The sequence below is a fragment of the Glycine soja genome, chromosome 1 (assembly GCF_004193775.1).
Source record: "Glycine soja cultivar W05 chromosome 1, ASM419377v2, whole genome shotgun sequence".
NCBI lineage: Eukaryota > Viridiplantae > Streptophyta > Magnoliopsida > Fabales > Fabaceae > Glycine > Glycine soja.
The window spans coordinates 52,883,721-52,901,735 of record NC_041002.1 but is presented as its reverse complement, the minus strand read 5'-3'; the positions used below and the strand labels follow the sequence as shown (position 1 = coordinate 52,901,735).

The window sequence follows — 18,015 nt, the reverse complement described above, 5'->3', positions numbered from 1 at the left end:
GTACTCCGAGAAAATTCTTCTTGACTTACTGGTTTTGATTCAGCAAGCAAGGAAAAATGAACTAATTCTCCCTCTGCATTGATTGTTGTATCAAAGTAAACTTCATAATCTCTGAGTGCTTGTGGTGCCTGCCTTTCCCTATGTGATCTTCTAAGTTGAATGTCAGTTGATTCAACAATTTTTACTTCAATATCTGCATTGTCAAAATGCATAATCACATTCCTTTTAGTACTATCAGTTGTTGTGGTAGTCCAATCCCAACTCTTTGATTCATCAATCAACACATCTCTATTGACTAGAACTTTCTTCATCTTGGGATTATACAACTTGTAAGCACCTGTTGGATGATAACCAATAAGAACCATTGATTTTGCCCTGTCATCAAGTTTCCTTCTAAGTTGCTCAAGCACATGCTTGAAACATAGTGAGCCAAAGATTCTGAAATGGCTCACACTTGGCTTGTGCCCTGACCTTGCTTTTTCAGGAGTACACCCTTGTAACTTCTTTGTAGGACTTCTATTCAAAATATACATAGAAGTGATGACTGCTTCTCCCCAAAAATAATGTGGCATTTGCTTTCCCTTCATCATACTTCTAGCCATGTTCAGAATGCTTTTGTTTCTTTTCTCAGCAACACCATTGTGTTATGGTGTGTAGGCTGTAGTAATCTCATGCATTACTCCCTCTTTGTCACATAATTCTTGAAACTAATTTGAATTATACTCTTTCACCTCCATCAGTTCTCAGAACCTTAATCACACTACCACTTTGCTTTTCACATAGTAGTTTGAATTTTTTTAAAGATGGAGAACACTTCACTTTTCTGCTTAATAAGGTTAATCCAAGTCTTTCTAGTAAACTTATCAATAAAGGAGACAAAATAACTATTTCCTCCCAAGGATTTCACCTCAAATGGCCCACACACATCATAATATATCACTTCTAGTTTCTCCTTTAATCCATTAGGTGTTTTAAACTTAAAAGAGTTTCTAGGTTGCTTTGATTCACAACACTCAACACATAATTGTTTGGGCAATTCAATTTCAGGTAGGCCATGCACCATCCTTTTATTCTTCAATTCACTTAAACTTCTAAAATTTAAATGACCATATCTATGGTGCCACTTCCAATTGTCATCACTTATCAATGTAGCTAAGCATTTTTGTTCACCAATCTGAAGTTCAATCTTTAAAGTTTTATTTCTAGACAAAAGAGATTTTAAGATCAACTTACCAGACTGATCAAATAGCTTCATGTGATTGTCCTCCATTTGAATTGAAAAGCCTTTTACAAGTAGTTGCCCCAAGCTTAGTAGATTGTTCCTCGTATTAGGAACATAGAGAATATCACTGATGAGAGTTTGCTAGTTATCCTTACTTTGTACAATCACTTTGCCAATGCCTTATGCATTCACAGAGTTGTTATGTGCAAATTTAATTCTGCTCTTCGCCTTAGCATCAATGGAAACTAACCACTCCTTATGTCTAGTCATATGATTGGAACAACCTTTGTCTAGATACCACAAGTTCACATTCTAATTTTCAGTATTGGTTGTTGCCATCAACAACACCTTATCAAAGTCAAAATCTTCATCTTGTGCCAATTGAGTTTCATCAAAGTTCCTTGGCACCTTCTTGCCTTTGCACTCTCTTGCGAAGTGGCTAAACTTTTGGCAATTATAGCATTGGAGTGACTTTCTATCGAGTTTCCTTCTTCCCATTCTTCCAATTTCCCTTGCCTTTCTTGTTTCTACCTTTATCTCTAGAATTCCCTTTGTAAGTTTGAGCTTGCAAAGCTTGATTTGAAGATCTCAATGAATTTCTTTCATTGAGTCTCATATCTTGTGCTTCAAGAATCCCTTGCAGCTCTTCTACTTTCATTCCCTCTAAGTCTCTTCCTTGTTCAATTGCAACAACAATGTGATCGAACCTTGGGGTTGAGGTTCTCAAAATCTTGTCCACTATAATTGTATCTTTTATCTTATCACCATAGTTCTTCATTTGGTTTGTGAGGGTCAACATTCGAGTGAAGTATTCTGCTACACTTTCCTGATCACTCATTTGCATAAGTTTATACTATCTCCTTAGGGTCTGCAATTTCACCTTCTTCAACTTGTCAGCACCCTCATAGGATTTCGTGAGAATATCCCATACCTCCTTTGTAGTATTCACACCTATTGTCTTCTCTAAGATATCTACATCAACACTTTGATGAATGATGAATAAAGCCTTGTCATCTTTCTTATTGTTTTCTTGGTATGTTGCCTTCTGCACTTCTGTTGGAGTTGCACCGAGTTCTTGAACACCTAATTTGATGGTATCGATAACTTCTTAGAAGCAAAAGATTGCCTTCATCTGAGCGCACCATCAATCATAATTCTTCCCATTAAGAATGGGAAGAGAAGTTGGCAAATTCCCTGATGCGGATGCCATCTTCGAATCAGTCATAAGCTCCCACCAAGATCAAGAACGAAGCTCCAAATACTAGTTGTTAAAGCAACAAGATAAACCTCACACATACACTCACATAGTATAACAAAAACTATCTACTAATGATGATGAAGGTGATGATCGAGAGAGATGGAGAAAGAAGGAATAGCAGTTTGTATTAGTTTTTCAAACACAAGATATCAAAAACTTACACTTAACTATGCACATGCCTCTTATACATAAGGCTTGTTGGTTATAACAAACTTTAACTAACTAACTACCTAACTAACAGAATTAACTATCATATGAATTATCTAACTTCAACGGTATCTAATCAACAGAAAAACATTTTTTTTTCTAATCTCAATCCATTATAAATAAATAAACAATTGCAAGAAACATCTTTGCGCAACAACTTCATCAAGCAGACCAAAGCATGCACTCCCGAGTCCCATACAGTGTGAAAGTCTCATTGCAGACAGTCATTTATTAATTTATAATATTATATTTAATGACTAAAAACCTTGTGATGATACACTCATTTACCATTTAATTACTAACTCATGGTAGATGCGGTCTAAAAAGAAAAAAAATGTAATATGGATGTGTGTATTCTAAAACCTTAAATTTATGTCTTTATCAGTTTCAATGAGTTGGTTTTTAAAACAAATTTATTTAGTATGCATTCTTACTCTATTTCCCATTCAATCATTGATATACTATCATACAGTATATACTAGCGTTTTCCATTTCTCAGCAATGTCGTGTTATTTACACAAACATTGCTTAAAAGCGTCATAACCAACATCACCAAGTTACATGCTTGCTTTCACGTCCCGGAAATTATATTAACAAGAGAAGTATTAGCCTTAACGTCTTCTGTGTAATCTCTTTCCTTTGGGCTTTTGCCCCTTTGTGTCAGGAAAAAAGAAAAACAAGAAGAGAAGTATAAAAAACGAAACAGCTGACGGTATTGGCATTATTTGCATCATTTGTAATGTATGTAATTTTTATTTGTTCACTTTGAAAGATAATAGATTTAGAGATATAACTAATATTCTCATTTATATTAAAAGTACTTTTAACTTTATTATACCACATTCATTATTATTATCTATCTCTTACTTATAATATCACATGCATTACTACTATCTATCTCTTATTTATATTAAAATATTTAAGAATTAAATAGAAAAAACTATAATTGTAGCGACTTTGTTAATTAGTACACTTTTGGTCAATGATTAAATAATTAAGAGTATAATTTTTTCATTTTAAAAGTGCATATTTAATGTTGCAGCATATTTAATATTATATACGGCAAAACGTAATGAAAAAATACCAATAAATCTTATTTTAAATTTCTAAATGGGTAAATAAATAGAACTAAATATATCTTTCAAGAGTAGATAAATAAAAGAATCAAAAGAAGTATTTGTTTTCGCTTATACTTAAATCGGGTAGTTCATTTATTATTATTATTATTATTATTATTATTATTATTATTATTATTATTAGGGAAAGAGGGAATGTCTCTAAATTTTTTTTAAAAGTAAATAAAAAAACAAAAAAGAAACAGAAGTTAAATAGGTACCGTTAACAAAAAAAAAAGTAATAGAATAAAAATATTAACAATATAAAAAGAGTAATAAGTTTAAGAAAAATTTAAAAGTTTAAGAAGTGATTTAAAAATAAAATTATCTAATAAAATATGAACATCAAATGAAAATATTTCTTATATTATTAGTATTGATTATTAGAGAGACTCATTAGATATTTATTAAAGTTAAATCAACCTGTTACTGAATCATTGATACCCTAAGAGGTAAGATATCCGGAGACCATTCAGGGAAGAAAAAAAAAACACTTTCATGGAATACAATTGTAAAATAATTGTAAAGTAGGAGTACTTGTTATTCGTGTCCGCTTTTCGTGCTAAATTATTGTTTCAGTTGAGTTGTGTTCCAACAAGTAAGCAATTTGTTATTTTATTTATTTTCTTTCGCTGAAAAAATAGTAATTTAAATTTTGTTTAGTATATATTATTGCATAAAGTAGTTTTATATTAATACTATTTAAAAAATTTAACATATTGTCTTTATTTTATTTTAATCTTAAATATAAAAATATTAATTTAAAACCATATAATCGAACGGTATATATCAATTAATACGCTATTAGATTAATTTCAATTTTGGTGGAATAAAAAGAGTATGCCATGGCAAATCCGATGGAGGGAAAACGTTGACAAAATTGTAATTTTTAAATTTTATCAAATAAGATTGAAATAAAATTACTCGAAACAGTTATCAAATGAATGGATTAGCTAAAAACAATTATTTGAATTTATTTGATGATCTTAAAATCTAAATTTTGGATAGATAGCTACGTTAAATACTAAAAAACAAAAAGTTCATCATCTAAAGTAATTTTTTCAACGGAATAGATTATCTCCAATAAAAAATATTTATAATCTTTGTAAAAAAATCTTTACTAAGAAATTTTTTTGTTAATAATTAAAGTATAAACAAACAAATTATTAATAGGCAATTAAGCCGCCCATGAATATAATTAGCAGGACACCAAGTGAACATGGTGGGCCGCTGAAATAATTATATCCCGATAGTACCCCTATCTGTGCGCATGACAAGAAATGTTTAAGAAGGATAAAATGGTGCATCCAATTCTATTGTTATTGCGTGGAGGGAAAGTCAATTGCTAACGGTATCTATCCACCGACCAACCCTCTCTGTCCACTCAGAATTATTAAAAATATAAGTATATCGGATAATAATGAAAATGAAACAAAATATTATTTATAACAAATAAAAAATCATTTTCTTTTTTCTTGTTAAATACCCTTTGAAATTCTCATTTCGTTAACCCTCAAACGACACCAACAAACCATACACCTGATAGCGCCAACGATGTACTGTTAAAATTTAATTTGAGAGTCGTGAAAAAAGAAATAGAAAGAAAAATAAGCTATAAACACAACAGCTTACGTCTAAAAAATTATATTTTCAAATTAATATAATATAAAAATTTAATAAAGTATTTATTCAATATATTGCTATTATATGAGAATTTATGTTATAAACTTGGCTACTTTAGTTTTAATGTCCTATCACTTACATGGTTAAGTAATCCCTTGTTTCATAATCATTTTTGTGTAAAATGAAAAATTTAATCCTAAAATCATTATTTTAAATTTTTAATTCAACATCAATTATTTTTTTATTTATATTTTTTTATAATATTAAAGATATGAATTACATAAATAAAAAATAAATTAATGATAATCAGATTAATTTTATAAAAATATTATTTTTTTATATAAAGTTGATGTTGATAAAAGTAACAAAGGAAATCCCAATTAGGTTGGTACGTCCCAGAGATCCCAGAGATCCCACAAATCCCACAAAAACAAAAACTTTTTAATAAAATAATATTTTATTTCATTTATTTATTGATTTTTTAATTTATATAAAATAACTTAAAATAATAATTATAATGAGACAAAAAACTATTAACTAATAAAAATTATAAAAACCGTGATTTTTAAATAATTATTATTAAAGTTAACAAATTTATTATTTATTATTAGATTTATGAAAACTCTTTATGTTGTCCACTTATATACTATTTGCTCCAAAAAATAATTGGTAAGGTTTTTTTTTGGGGTAAGGTATTTGCTCTAAATTAAACTATAGTAGTTCAGATCATTAATTTTTTTATAAATTCAAATAAGGTTCTTGTTTGCTTTTCCAAAACATCTCCTTGATATAAGATACTATTATTATGTTTGATTGCTTTAAATGTGGGTTGACGTCCACCACGCTTATCCAAAGGCAGGTTATTATTGTACCACATATACACAGCTAGTTATGGTCGAACAGAATCATGTCTTCCCCCAACGACACTTTTTTTTTTTTTTAACACAAAACGGTAAAAAGAAATTCATAAACTGATAGAAAATGGGGAAAAAAATGAATATGTTATACATGTAATTTATTGAGTTTTATATATATTCAGTGATAAATTCATATCTACCATAAATTTATTGATTTTTATAATAATTATTTTAAAAATTATATTTATTATAAATTTTAATTATTTGATAATATAATTTTATACATTAATACTACATAAATATTAAACTCATAATATATATATATATATATATGAATAACATAAATATACAATTATCAAGTTTTATTTGATGATAAATTTAAATAAAGTTACTGCACCTAATAAAAATTGATCTAATTGATAAAAAAATATTTAAGTCTCGTAAATAAGTGAATTCAATTTTTGTTATCGATCTAAGGATCTTGTGGTATTTATATAAACACATACATTATGATACTTGATTGTTAGAATTCAATTCATCTAAATTTTATTTAAAATAAATAAATAATATTCGCTTTTGAATCAAGAAAAAATAGTCCAAAATAAATGCTTTAATAAGTTTGATTTATGAGATAAAATAAAAGAAAAGAAGGAAGGAAAGAAAAAATAATCAGAAAATAGGATGTTTTTTTAAAATTGTTTGTTATTAAAGAAATAACAACATCTTTTTATAAAATAACATAAATATTCTAAATAAAAAAATATAACATGGATAAAGATTTTTTTTTTCATTGTACAATAATATTTTTCTTTCTTTCTAATTTGATTTAGAAGGAAAACATTTTTTACTAAGACGCATCCATTCGTTTTCTTTCCTTCTTATTTTAAACCATTCCAAACAATAAAAAAATCCAAAAATTCAAGATTTTCCTTTCTTCTTAAATCATTATTTCTCTAATTGAAAAATATTAAGTATATTCTATTAACTATTTAAAATTATTTGAATATAAATATGTAATGTTTTTATTTTTAATACAGTAAATAATTTTTCTGAGACATATTTAATTTTAATCATTATTTTAAAATTATTTGTTAAGTTTTATGTTTAACCTATATCTTAAATTCTTAATAACCCAACGGATTGATATAATGATATAAGACTTCATCCTATTCATATGTATGGAAATAATTTATTTTTTGAACTAATGACAATCACACATCATAAGTAAAATAAGGTTATGATTCAATGAGTTGGGAGTAATGATTGACTCAACAAAAAATCTTAATAAAGAGTACTTGTAAATAAATTTTAATTTTTTTTCCATTTGATTTCTTTTCATTTTTTTCTTATCACTATATTTTATTAATATCACATCAGGGTCACATGTTGAAATTATCACTTTTTCTTTTTTCTTCTTGGCACACAAATATATACGAAAATGAGATGGAAGTTATACTTTTCCCTCAAAGAAATTAATAAATACATTTTACAGAAATAAATACATGCACTAGTAAAAAATACCATGAAACCTTTTTTTGTATTTAAACATTTTTTTTACTGCTTTTTAATTTTGTGTATTATATATGGTGTATCGTTTGAAAAGATATTTTCAACAAAATTGACTTTCCCGAGAAGAATGACTTACATTAAGTATTTATGTCACAAGACTCAATGTTTGAAGGACTGTATGATGTTCAAAACGATTCCTCTAAAAAGATTGACTCTCTAAAGAGTAACAACTTATCCTTAAGCATTTACATTACAAGGCTTAATACTTTGATCGCTATACACTGTCCAAAATGACTATTTCAGGAAGACAAAGTCTCTTGAAAGAAACAACTTACCCTTAAGCATTTATACCACAAAGCATGCTTGGGTTGTACACCATCCAGTTGAGTTTGCGTCATCAAGATCTAGATGTCAACATATACATATCAATAAACCTATATATAGAAGGCTTAATTAAGTTTTTCAATCCTGGAATATAGTTTATTTTAAAAAAACTATCTAATATTCATTTTTTTACCCAAATACCTAAAAAATTTATGCATTTTATTTTACTATTTGTCGTTAGTCTGCATCCTTTAAGTGATGACGTGGCAAATAAAGTGTCACGTCATCTCACCTAGTCACTAAACACATAGGCACATATGTCCACGTCATTTGTTGTCGTCGCCGGCACCGTCTTGGTTCTCAGCTGTACCACATCATCGAGCTTCACCTCCCCGGTGTAGCTCTCTTTAGCGTCCTATGTCAACCTGGTTCCCTCCCTTCAGATTTGGCCTCCTGTGTCAACCTCTGCAACCTCTACATTCAGTGCAACTTGCTTAGCGACCAAATCCCAACCTTTCTGTTTGATTTGGTGGACTTGGTTCGCTTGAACATGGGCTTCAACAACTTCTCCGAGCCCTTTCCCACCGCCTTCAACAGCCTCACCCGCTTGAAAACTTTGTTTCTCGAAAACAACCAATTCTCTGGCCCAATCCACAACCTGGACAAACTCACCCTCGACCAGTTCAACATCTCCAATAACCTCCTCAACGACTCAGTCCCTCTTCATTTTTTTGTGCAGAAACAAGAGTACCAAGAATACTGGCGACTTCGACATTGCTACTATCAAACATCCTGAGACGGAGTCCAAGGTTCTTGCCGACAAAGGGGTCTCCAATGTCGAGAACGACGTTGGTCATGCCAATGGCAACTATGCGGTCATTGCTGTGGCAGCAGGGAAAGGCAGTAGCAAGGTGGCGACAAAAAAGCTCATGTCTTTGAGTTGCTCTGTCGACGCCTCCTACACCACCACGGACGATGTTGCCTCTCTTTTTGGCTTTCATTTTGTTGTAAAATAAAAAAAACAAATATTAATGACGTGGACGCCTATGCCTATGTGTTTAGTGATTAAGCGAGATAATGTGACACTCTGTCACGTCATTATTTAACATATGCAGACTAATAACAGGTAATAAAATAAAATGCAAATTTATTTTAAGTATTTGGGTGAAAAAAATTAACGTTAAATAGTTTATTGAAAACAAACTATATTTCAAATATAAAAAAACATAATTAAGCCTATATAAAATATAGATATAATTACATATATTTTTGTCTTAATTATTTCTAAGAATAAGTAATATATATATATATATATATATATATATATATATATATATATATATATAAGTAATACAAATGTGTTTTGCATTGTTAATTAATTAGAAATTGTCTTTATAATAAATTTGTTAACTTAATTATCTTAGAATTTATATTATCTATAATTTCTGATTAATTAATGGTATTTGCCTAGTTGTCTACTAAACTTTATTTCAAATATTTTTTTATAAATTTAATTTATTATGTATTGTTAATATAAAATATCTAATAAAAATTAATTATTTAACTATATGATCTTGTTTATTGATATAGTGATTGATTGAATTCAGCTAATACGTATGCTGTTTTAGAGAGTAAGTATAAATGAATGAGTTTATAATATATAGATTTGGAGAAAACAATGTGCGTGGGGAGGGAAAAATCTAAAGAGAGAAAACAATAACATGCATTGCATTGTTGTTGTTGATGAAAAGAGACGGCGTTGTCTGACTTCCACAACCTGCGTCTTAAAAGGGACGGTTTAGAATTAAAATTACAAATATCCAAGGAAGGACGAAAGGGAAGGGCTCATTAGTAATGGATATACGAAGAAACAAACATAGGAGTTTTTTATTTTTAATTTCTAATTTTTAAAAAAGGAGGGGTCGAGTGAGTGACTTTGTCGGTGAATTAATAATTTAAATGGAAATAGAAAAAGAAAAAAAAAGAGTGATTATTGGTATTGCTATTATTATTAAATTATCTGGTTGGTAATTGATTTGGCATTAAAATAAAAAGCTGGGGTTGAAAGGAAGCATACCAAGGTGGAGGCTTACCCAGATGACAAGCTTAGTGCGCGAGTCTCTCTCCCTTATAACCCTTCTTCCACTTCCGTGTCTTTTACGAGTTAGATTTCTCATTCGTCATGGAACAACACATTCACTCTCTCTCTCTTTAGTGATTTTTTCGATTTGATTGACAAACACAACGAACCAAAGTTAACTACTTTAGAGAGAGAGAGAGAGAGAGAGAGAGAGAGAGATGGAGAGTGAAGGAAGAAGAGAAGGAGGAGAGAGAGAAACAACAGCAGCGACGAGGAAGGTGGAGGGTGCTGAGAGAAGATACAAAGGAATAAGGATGAGGAAGTGGGGCAAGTGGGTCGCTGAAATTAGAGAACCCAATAAGCGTTCAAGGATTTGGCTCGGTTCCTATTCTACCCCTGTCGCCGCCGCACGTGCCTACGACACGGCCGTCTTTTACCTCCGGGGACCCTCCGCACGCCTCAACTTCCCGGAGCTTCTCGTCAGAGAAGGCCCGGCCGCCCTAGTCGCCGGCTGCGACATGTCAGCGGCTTCTATTAGGAAGAAGGCCACCGAGGTCGGTGCTAGAGTCGATGCTCTTCAGGCAACCCTTCACCACCACTACGTGCCCCCGCGGCAACTTCTCTCTGGCGGTGGTGGTGGGTCCGGGGATTTCCCGGTGCGGGTTGTTGACCTGAATAAGATGCCTGAACCCGAGAGTTCGGACTGTGAGTGGGATGTGAATTGAAGGAAAAAAAAGTACATGTTTTCTTATTCGGTTGCTAAGCGCGGGTTGAGGCAAAGTGATGTTGTTGATGAGGCCTATGGTGGTGTGGAGTACTGTACTGTATCTTATTCCTTCAATTTTCTCTCTTGGGTCTTGGCTAGTTTTTTTTTTTTAGATATTACAAAAGAAATTTTGGCGTTGTAAAAATATATTAAATGTAAATTAACTAGTCCAGTAGCCACTTCTTTTTCTTCTTAGTTACTATGTGTCTCATGGGTGGTTTTATCTTAACCTTTTAAATTTCTTAGCTTAGTCTCTTTCCGAGCTTTCTGGGCTCTGTTATTATGTCTTCATGGTTCTGTGAAGGAAAAAAAAAAAAGATATTTTTTTGGTGTGTGGAAAGGAATTCGGCGGAAATTAGAAATTTTTGGAATGAAAGTGAAGGTGGGTTTACTATAATAGTAAGTGAGGCGTGATGTTTTGGGGTTAGAAAAAAAAAGTAGAATGAAGCAGTGGAAGTGAAATAAGGTGGAGGGAGGGGACAGCAATGGCCTACGGTGCCCAGCAGTTGGGTACAAAAGGAGAGAGTGAGCCATGCTAACCACTAAAGTAATAATAACTACTAAAAAGTGATAAGATTGAGAGTTAGGTATTTTTCTGGTTCTACACTTTTTCCTGATTATTGAGTTGTGAAAGGGGAAATAGAAATGGAACGGGCCACTGCCAAGGGAAAACGTTGTAGCCATGGGCTCTGTTTTGACAACGATGGATGATGGGGTCGGTTTTGTCGTCTCAGATTTTTATTTTTTTTCTCCTTCTAATTCTAGTCAAATCTCAGACAACAATCGTATCGAAAAATAAATAAATCATACCATATATAAACGAGAAACAAAGAGGAAAAAAAAAATAGAGAAAGAGATGCATGCCTCCATGTGAAAGCAAAATTACAGCTCCTCTATTGATTAACAAATATCTTTGCGGAAGATTTCTGATTTGAGTCTGAGCTGTACCCCATATTTGGTTTGCTAGGATCTATGGGGCCTTTTAAGTTGTAGCCAAGGATGAGTCCATGATTAGCGGAGAATTAGAGGTTTTTTTCACTTTTATTTGAGGTTTTTTATAGCTGTGGTCCTGTGGATTACATCGTGCTTGACGTAAGTAGGCGATTAATTAATTAATGATAAAGTAAATCTCCCGTATTAAGATTAAGATATAGGCCTCATCAGCCAAAAGAGATGAAAAATTACATAAAGGCAAGGATAGGGTAAAAGACAAATGTAGAATTGGATTAGCGAAGAGGACAACGTCCTCGTGCTCGGTTATTTAGGAGTTTTTTTTTTCCTAGACCGTAAGGGCACCCAATAACGTGGAGATCAGTAGAGGATAAATAATGTGGCCAAATTAACCAAAAGATCAACATTAGGCAACGTCCTTAATTTTCTCGTCGTATAAAATGAAGAAACAAAAGACAGGTCCCAATCTGTTACTGTCAACCGTTCTGCTCAACAGCTAGTCGTATGTTTTATTACAGTGACGGACCAAGACCAGTCATCGCTTCAGCTCAACCACTAACCGATTTAAAACGATGTAGTAGTTAGTATGGAAGTAGATTAATGCCGGTTGAAATTTGTGTCTGAATTATCTATAGTCTTTGACATATGATTAATGCTGCGAATTCACAACATTTTCAACATCATTATCACCAAGGTTGCCCATATAAATTACAACAAGAACATATTAAGAAGAATAATAATAGCCCTATCAAAATATTGCCCGTGACAAACATTCGTGTAAATGCCAAAACAATAAGATATACATGCCTAAGCTAAAATTTTAATTCTGATTTAAGCAAGATTCTGTGGACACTTTTTTTTTGGGGAACAAATTCTGTGAACACTTGAATCGAACTACTGCATGAAATCCAGCAACAAGTTTTTTAATGATCTTCTGAATCCTATCATGCTTTCTTTTGGTTCGCTTGTTTCATGTGGAGTGCGGCTCTTACAACATTTCCTCTTGTGATAATCCCAACCTTCAGATATTAATAATAAACATTTAGAAACATTAAAAGAAAAACAAAACAAATATAATACATTGGATTGGAAGAGTCTCGTACCAGTCTACCCTCAGCATCTACAACTGGAAGGCGTCGAAATTTGGTCTCTAGCAACAACCTAAAGATAGACATTTAAAAATGGTCATCTTTTTTATAGGCGGCTTAAAAATATACTACTAAAAACAAAAGTTAAAAAAGGAAAAAGCAAAGGGGGATGTTTCCAAGGGTAAATTAGGAAAAAGATGAAAGAACCTCGCAGCATCCTCGAGATTGGTGGTCTCACGAACGACCATAGGGGCAGTGGTCATCAATTCACCAATCAACTTTCCGTTGGTCTTACTTAGCAGCTTTTGAACCTCATTGAAAGTCTGCAAGAGCCAATAATAATATCAGCAAAATGGAGCTCTATTAAACTACCATCGTTGAATTAGCTAGTAATTGAAATGCAACACGCAATGCAAACCATCCAGTTCAAATGCAATCATTACCATCTATGAAACACGAACACTCAAAAGGGAAAAGGCTTTATCCGTATTGGACACATGATATGACACACTCACGATTCCTCAAACACACTTGGGCATATCTAACTTGTGGTGTCAGCATAGTTGCCTATATGGCATGTTTCACACATGATATCCCAACATCCGTTCTTCTTAGATTATCATGCAAATATTTTATGAGTGGGTTGAGATTGTTTCAAATAATAAGGTGATTGAGGGAAACAAGGGGTGAAGCAGCAGTAGATTCTCAGGATAATTTGTACCAGAACTAAACAAGTAGTTCATGCTTAATAAGGGGAGATATTATAAACTTTGTAGCTGGTGTTATCAAATTACGAATTCCAAGCTGTTTTTTGAATCATGACTTACAAATCATATTGAATAGTAAATTCAAAGACGCCTTGAAAAAAGCTTGAAACATATTTAAATAACATATAGTGCTCAACATTCTAGACATGTTTCAAAATAGCTCAAAACATATTTAAATAAAGTTTAGGAATTGACAAAACAATTCAACCATGAGTTTCACAAAACAAAACCCGATGTCATAATTTAGAACAAAAAAATGAATAAGGTGTATTGGAGTATTGTAAAGGAACTGCAATTTGAATAACTGCAGTTCCTTTACAATACTCCAATAAGGTGCGCATATATCGAGCAAGAGATTGTGTGAAGCCTCGATTTTAGATGAATGAAAACAGAGCAATGGAATAGCCAAATAAGGAGCATAGAGTGAGCGTCTGTGCAAAGCCCCTACTATAACAGAAGAATGAAAACAAAGCAATAAAGGGCACATTCAGTAGCACTCTTTCAATTCTTTTTTATTTAACAATGTCAGCTTTGACTTTTAAATTTCTTTGATAAAATTTGGTGAAAGAAAATTGAAAATGAAAAAAATAATGATGAATCGTAGAATTGTGTATTTGTGCAATTTATATTGATGATATAGAATCGCACTGCTTCATGTATGTTTAGTACAATGAGGGAGATATTATAAGTTTTGTTGCCAGAAACATCAATTATGTCGAACATGTTTAGCATTCAGCTAGTGTGAGAAACATGCATCTAAGTTACTATAAAAAAAGTTCTATTAAGCAACATAATATTTATGTATGTTAATTTAGACACTAAGCTACACATTTTTTATCCTCAATGACAACTTTCTCCATGGTGCAGCTTCCTTCTTAATTTACACTATGGCCAGATTTTTCTGGCCAGCCTAACTCTCCAGTATAATTGAGATTACTGATCAGTGATCATTTCTCAATAGTTACTTACTGCATATCACTGATCAGTAATTGAGATTTGTCTAATTTAAGTTAAATGCATTTAAAAACAAGAAAGCATTGAAAAACTTAATCATATATTTCATTTATTTATTCAGTATATTTTAGAAGGGGAAGGGGTTACTGACTTACTGTGATAGAGTATACAACTGCAAAATTTCCTATAAAAATTGTTTGGGATGCTGGTAGGAATGCCTAGTAATACTTACATATGGTAGTGATATATGGATTTTGCTTTTCCTATCCAGACCAGCTTAGCTTTTTAAGGTCTGACTACCAAAGTATCAGCTCAGTAAACTCATTGTTTAATAATTTTAAGTATTTAACAATATAAAATCCAGAAAATATTAGAATATGATGGTAAAGATGAATTAACTATCAGAGAAAGAAGTACAAACATACTTTCCAAGTACTGTCAACTTCTGGAAACATGTTATCCTTTAACCCGTGACCTGAAACCAGCATAGCACACTGTATTTAAGCTACAGGGTTTTAATTCAGGGATAGACACACATTAAAAATGCTAAAAAAAATATTTGTTATGTTATCCCATGAAATGAAAGTGCTGTTAAGTTTGATTTTTGAATAAGGTAAAAATCAAACTAACAACAAATGAACAAGGATCAGATATTGCTTTTTCTAATAAATAAAAAATCAATTTACCTGATATAGAGTCCAGTGCTAACAAATCATAATCTGAAACAACACCAACCTGCAGAGTATAAAAGAACCTTCAGAAATAATTTCCATGAAAATTAGTCCAGCAATGTTCTGCCGAGTTAATCTCACATGCAAATTTGGTTTTATAAATGAAGAATGGAAGGAACTAAATCATAAGCAATTACTAATACATCCTAAGTTTGTAGTTATCAGATTCAATTGTTAGAAGGCTATACTGCCACTGAACTATACTTTGCTGAATTGATTTAGTTTTTTAAATAAATACAATACTCAACAGGGGGAAATGTTCATAGAGAATCTTCTGATTGATTATTAGATGATTAAATCAGCCTCATCTGGATTTCATCCAGAGACACTACCTATAACTAAGTTTTATCTATTTTCACATTGGCAAATTTTCATTCTCAAATCAAAATTAACTAGCCTTGGAAATTTTCTTTGTTAAGACTGCATAGGCATATGTCATTAGGTAAGTGTTTTGACGATAATGGGATAGTTTAGAGAGCAATGGGTTTGAAACAAGGAAACGAACAAGGTATTTCTCAAGGCGGCCTAATGCAAGGGGCTCCCACATCAAATATTATGCAGCCTAACCCTTATGAGTGGAGAGGTAATTTCCGTGACTAAAAACTGTGACCACTCGATCTCAATGTAGCAACCTTACAGATATGTCAAGGTTGTGTTTATAAATCATAACCATATTTCTTTTACAATCTGTTGACAAACATTCAAACAGTGCATTTTGAAAATTTTTAGATAAAATGAAGATGGGAAACTACAAGAGATTTATTAATAAATATGGCAGAGATTTATTAATATAAACCAATTAAAAGTGAAAAAATGAAAATGGGTAAGAAGAACTTACCAGTTTCCAGTTATCATCAATCACGGGAAAACCAGTTATCCTGTTTTCAACAAGAATTTCTAAAGCTGTTGCAAAATAACATGTTAGGAATTAAAATAAAAAATCTTCCCTTCCCTTCACAACAAAAAAAATGGAGAAGAAGAACAGAGAACACTTCTACTCTGGAATAAGACATGTGCCAAGTATGAAAATATACCTTCATCCACAGATGTTGTCGGTTTCACCACATGTAAATCCTCTTTCTTTGTCATAAAGTCACCAACAGTGTATAGTCCACTTCTTGGCTGCATACAATATCATGTCAAAACGTGGTCACTACATTTATACATTTCTCATAAGTTGATACTTTATAAATAGTAAATCACTGAGAACATCGAGCCAAAATGGCCACAACGTAAAATCAAGCCGGTCTTGATTTTGCCACCCTCAATACAAAAGGGCTTCCTCCATTTGAAGGAGGCAAATATATCAAATAAAGAATTTGTTTGAATAAACTTCTCTGCGAGTACTTATAATAGAAGAAAATAAAAAGAAAAAATTAAATAAACTTTTCCATAAGCTAAAATTAACTTATGCATAACTTTAAAATAAGTTGCTGGAGAAGTTAATATAAGATAGCTTTTACAAATTAACTTACGCATGAGTTAATTTTAGCTAAATGGAGAAGCTTATTTCATATTTTTTTTCTTCTTATTTTATTCTCCTATTAGTGCTTACAAAGAAATTTATTCAAAGAGACCCAAATAGACCTTGTTCTCTGATCTCTGTCACTCTTCACGTCGAAGCATGAAACTAGATTATAAATACTATTTCCAACCTTTCAGCCATTTTTACACTCACTCTAACTCTATAACCACGAGCTATAACACCATAAAAACCTGTTTAAAATTAAAAAGCTCTACGAAATTAAATTCCTGACGTGTTAACAAAATTTAACGCAACTAAAGCAAGTGAGCGTAAAACAGTTAGAGACTATAATCTGAATTGAAAATCTATAATCTAAAACATTAACAAATTTAAAATACTAACGGCGTCACATCACAGCTGTTACAGGAAATTCGTTAAAAGGAACATGCTTTGATATGCAAATAGATTCGGAATTGAGACTAAGAAGAGATACCGAGATGTTATTAGCGGTGAGGGTGTTAGCGGCGAGAAGCGGCGAGAAGCGGAAGCGTGGGAGAGGAGGAGAAGAGCGGTGGAAAGAAGCGGAGGAGGCGGCGAGAGGGTGGCAGAGAGGGCGGTGAGTGGCGGAGGAGAGAGGAGGGAGAGTGTGGAGATGCAAGTGCAAGAGAACCGAGTCCATGTGTTGGGAATTTGGTTGGAGTCGAATTCGAAACCAACCAAAGGATTGGATTTGAGTTGAGGGTTTCAGAGTTTGGACTTCACACTCTAATCTGCAGATATCGTTGCGCGCGACAGAGACAGCGATTTCTTCCTTTAACTGTCAAAAAACACAAAATCCACCGTCAATTTCTTCTCTCTGTTTCAACGCCTACCCAAAAAAGAAAAATAAAAGAAAAAAGAAAAAATATCCTTAAATATCTCTTCAAATTTTGGCCTGGCTTGCAAGTGCCATGAAAATATCACTTATTCATTCATTTCTTTTTTATTTAATTCAGAGATTTTGCACCACGAGGATTTGGATTGTTCAAGTGCCACACGTTTCATACTTCTTCAATATATTTTTCAGATTCATTTATTTGAAATACGTAATTTTATTAT

General features: G+C 32.0%; 2 protein-coding genes across 2 annotated transcripts; one reads left to right on the top strand and one right to left on the bottom strand.

Moving 5' to 3' along the window:
* Nucleotides 1–10,175: 10,175 nt before the first annotated feature.
* On the top strand, nucleotides 10,176–11,160 carry LOC114421896 (ethylene-responsive transcription factor ERF011-like). Its single transcript, XM_028388022.1, has one exon. The coding sequence runs from the start codon at nucleotides 10,414–10,416 to the stop codon at nucleotides 10,918–10,920; it is 507 nt and encodes a 168-aa protein (XP_028243823.1). The 5' UTR covers nucleotides 10,176–10,413; the 3' UTR covers nucleotides 10,921–11,160.
* Nucleotides 11,161–12,556: 1,396 nt separating this feature from the next.
* LOC114421890 (CBS domain-containing protein CBSX1, chloroplastic-like) lies at nucleotides 12,557–17,791 on the bottom strand. Its single transcript, XM_028388010.1, has 8 exons — nucleotides 17,411–17,791; nucleotides 16,487–16,574; nucleotides 16,291–16,355; nucleotides 15,408–15,456; nucleotides 15,147–15,196; nucleotides 13,208–13,323; nucleotides 13,016–13,073; nucleotides 12,557–12,931 (listed from the first exon to the last, which is right to left on the bottom strand). The coding sequence occupies exons 1-8, from the start codon at nucleotides 17,594–17,596 to the stop codon at nucleotides 12,857–12,859; spliced, it is 687 nt and encodes a 228-aa protein (XP_028243811.1). The 5' UTR covers nucleotides 17,597–17,791; the 3' UTR covers nucleotides 12,557–12,856.
* Nucleotides 17,792–18,015: the final 224 nt, after the last annotated feature.

Coding starts and splice junctions, on each gene's coding strand:
- LOC114421896 (XM_028388022.1), top strand. CDS start 10,414: ATGGAGAGTGAAGGAAGAAGAGAAGGAGGAGAGAGAGAAACAACAGCA.
- LOC114421890 (XM_028388010.1), bottom strand. CDS start 17,596: ATGGACTCGGTTCTCTTGCACTTGCATCTCCACACTCTCCCTCCTCTC. Junction 13,324..15,146: donor AAGTTGACAGTACTTGGAAA/GTATGTTTGTAC, acceptor TGGCTCTTGCAG/ACTTTCAATGAGGTTCAAAA. Junction 13,074..13,207: donor AATCTCGAGGATGCTGCGAG/GTTCTTTCATCT, acceptor GTCTATCTTTAG/GTTGTTGCTAGAGACCAAAT.